The sequence below is a fragment of the Camellia sinensis genome, chromosome 13, assembly GCF_055761805.1.
Source record: "Camellia sinensis isolate YWXY chromosome 13, ASM5576180v1, whole genome shotgun sequence".
NCBI lineage: Eukaryota > Viridiplantae > Streptophyta > Magnoliopsida > Ericales > Theaceae > Camellia > Camellia sinensis.
Genome location: NC_138973.1, coordinates 87,753,064 through 87,755,896, shown reverse-complemented (window position 1 = coordinate 87,755,896; position 2,833 = coordinate 87,753,064). Strand labels below are relative to the sequence as shown.

Here is a 2,833-nt window from a genome sequence, read left to right as displayed (position 1 = left end):
GCATAGACGGGCTTGAGTGTTAGCCTATTGATTAGGGAACTGCGACGTGGTTAGAGCGACCTTTTGAGGAAAACAAGATTAGGGAAGAAGTTTTTGAGTGTGAAAGGGATAAGGCTCCTGGTCTAGACGGGTTTTCCATGGCTGTTTTTCAAGATTGCTAGGAGGTGGTAAAGGGGGATTTGGTAAGTGTTTTCATGGAGTTTTACGAGACAAGGGTGGTTAATTTATGTACAAATGCCACTTTTATCTATTTGATTCCTAAGAGGGATGGAGCCATTAGAATGGGAGAATTTGGAGCCATTAGAATGGAAGAATTTAGACACATTAGTTTGATTATATCACTCTACAAGATTTTAGGCAAGGTGTTGACAAAAAAGTTGAGATGTTCTTTAGGGGATACAATTTCTCAGACACAAGGGGCTTTTGTGCAAGGTAGACAAATTCTAGATGTGGTTTTGGTGGCAAACGAGGTGGTAGAGGAGTGTCGGAAGTCGGGGAAGGTAGGTATTGTGTTTAAGGCAAATTTTGAGAAAGTGTATGATCATGTAGATTGACGCTTTTTGGATTTGGTGATGAATAAGAAAGGGTACGGTGAGAGATAGAGATCTTGGATTAAGGGTAGTTTGGCGTCTTGTAATATGTCGGTGATAGTTAACGGTAAGCCAAGAAAGTGTTTTAAGGCCTCGCGAGGGTTGAGACAGGGAGACCCTTTATCTCATTTTCTATTCATTTTGGTAGTGGATGTGTTAGGTAGGATGGTTGACAAAGCTAAAAAGGTAGGCATGTTTGAAGGCTTACAGGTTGGTAGAGATAGAATTAGTGTGTCGCATCTGCAATTTCCAAATGACACTATTTTCTTCTCTACAGGGGACGAATGCCAAATGGCAAACCTTTTTTCAGTGGTAAGGCTCTTTGGGGCGATTTCAGAGCTTAAGGTTAACTTAGAAAAGAGTAGGGTAGCGGGTATTAATGTTGATTCAAGACTGATTCAAAGTGTGGCCGATTTGCTTGGTTGCGGGATTGAGACATTTCCTATGAAGTATTTAGGCCTCCCATTGGGAGGTAACCCAAGAGGTGACATATTTTGGAATCCAGTGGTGGAAAGGATAGGTAAGAGGTTAGAAAAGTGGAGTAGGGCCTTATTGTCCCGTGGGGGTAGGTACATTTTGGTTAAGACAATGCTGAGTGGGATTCCTATTTATTTCATGTCTTTGTTCAAGATTACAGTTAAGGTAGCAAAATCCATAGAAAAGCTAATGAGGGATTTTCTGTGGGAAGAGAAGCATGAAAGAATGAAGGATCATTTGGTGAAATGGGAAATTGTGTCATTACCAAAGGAGAAGGGGGCCTTGGCAGTTGGTAATATACTGGCTAGAAATATGGCTTTGTTGGGCAAGTGGTTATAGAGATTCCCAATTGAGCATGGTTCATTATGGCATGCAGTTATCAAAAGTAAATATGGGTTGCATGTTAATGGTAGGGACTCTCAGGTGGTTTCTAGGGGTAATGGGCGTGCTCCGTGGAAGTCTATTTCTCATATTTATCCAATTTGGTCCCAATTCATTTTTGTAAAGATGGGTAAGGGGGACACGGTAAGATTTTGAGAGGATGCTTAGGTGGGTTCTTTGTCCTTTGCTGAGTCCTATCCACTTCTGTATAGAGTTTCTCAATCTCATAATTGTTCTGTTGCGTCCGTGGTTGTTTCTTTGTTGGCTCCTTGTTCATGGAATTTTAATTTTTTCTGTAACCTTCATGATAGGGAAGTTCTCGAGTTGATGTCTTTATTGTCAAGGCTTGAAAATGTTTCTTTGTCTCCAATTTTGGAGGATCGATGGTTTTGGAATATTCATTCGTCAAGATCTTTTACTTATAAATGCTTTCTGGACAAAATCATTGATATTCCGCATGTACCTCAGTTTTTGTTTCGCAAAAAGATTTGGAAGGCATGTGCTCCTCTTAAGGTGAAAGTGTTCATGTGGATCTTGGGTCATGGGGGCACTTTGACAAATGATTCCTTGCAAAAGAGGAGACCTCCATGATATCTTAATCCTCAATGGCGCATAATATGTTGCAAAAGTGGAGAATCTTTAGATCATCTTTTTTTGCATTGTTCAGTGGCAGGACTTTTGTGGAATGGGTTGTTTGGTTTGGGCAATGTACAGTGGGTGGCTCCTAAAGGAGTTGCTCAAATGCTATTAATTGATTTTCAAGTTTTTAGAAGGTCAAAGAGGGCTAAAGTCCTTTTGAGTTGTGTAGTCTTTGCAATCTCCTGGGTCATTTGGTTGGAAAGGAATAGGTGTATCTTTGAAGGAGGAGCTAGGGATATAGATTATTTATGGGATAGAGTGAGATACTTGGCGTCTTTTTGGGCTTCGGCAAATCCTGTGTTCCGTGAGATCCCTCTTTTTTTGATTGCTTTAGGTTGGGTGTCGGTTTGTTTTGTATAGTTTGTAATTTGTGGCCTCTTGATTTAGTTGTCTTTTTGGATGTATTTTTTTCTTTTTCCTCGTTGAGGATGCCTTATCCTCTCTTCTTTTTGGCCATGAGCTTTAATAAAATTAAACTTTTCTATTGCTGATCAAAAATAAATAAATAAATTCAATCCTATTGTGGCTGTTATAGAAGAAATTATACGAGCAAAGGTTGAATAGACAATCTGTAGGAGAGGGTTCAAGAAAGGAGTTGGAAAATTCGAAGATCTTCGAAGATCCTTGAAGAACAATTTCGAATTCTCTAGAATATGATGAGAGGCTTAGATTCTTCAATAATCTCAACTTAGGAACACGACAACAAAGGAGATGATGGAGATAAGAGATTGGGTGAAGAAGAAGGC

General features: G+C 39.7%; 1 protein-coding gene across 1 annotated transcript; it reads left to right on the top strand.

The window, feature by feature from the left end:
• The first annotated feature begins 281 nt into the window (after positions 1 to 281).
• Positions 282 to 1,798, top strand: LOC145805539 (uncharacterized). Its single transcript, XM_082900698.1, has 5 exons — positions 282 to 504; positions 751 to 1,110; positions 1,228 to 1,359; positions 1,444 to 1,592; positions 1,760 to 1,798. The coding sequence occupies exons 1-5, from the start codon at positions 282 to 284 to the stop codon at positions 1,796 to 1,798; spliced, it is 903 nt and encodes a 300-aa protein (XP_082756824.1).
• Positions 1,799 to 2,833: the final 1,035 nt, after the last annotated feature.

Coding starts and splice junctions, on each gene's coding strand:
- LOC145805539 (XM_082900698.1), top strand. CDS start 282: ATGGGAGAATTTGGAGCCATTAGAATGGAAGAATTTAGACACATTAGT. Junction 505..750: donor TCGGAAGTCGGGGAAGGTAG/GTATTGTGTTTA, acceptor TGGATGTGTTAG/GTAGGATGGTTGACAAAGCT. Junction 1,111..1,227: donor TCCAGTGGTGGAAAGGATAG/GTAAGAGGTTAG, acceptor TCAAGATTACAG/TTAAGGTAGCAAAATCCATA.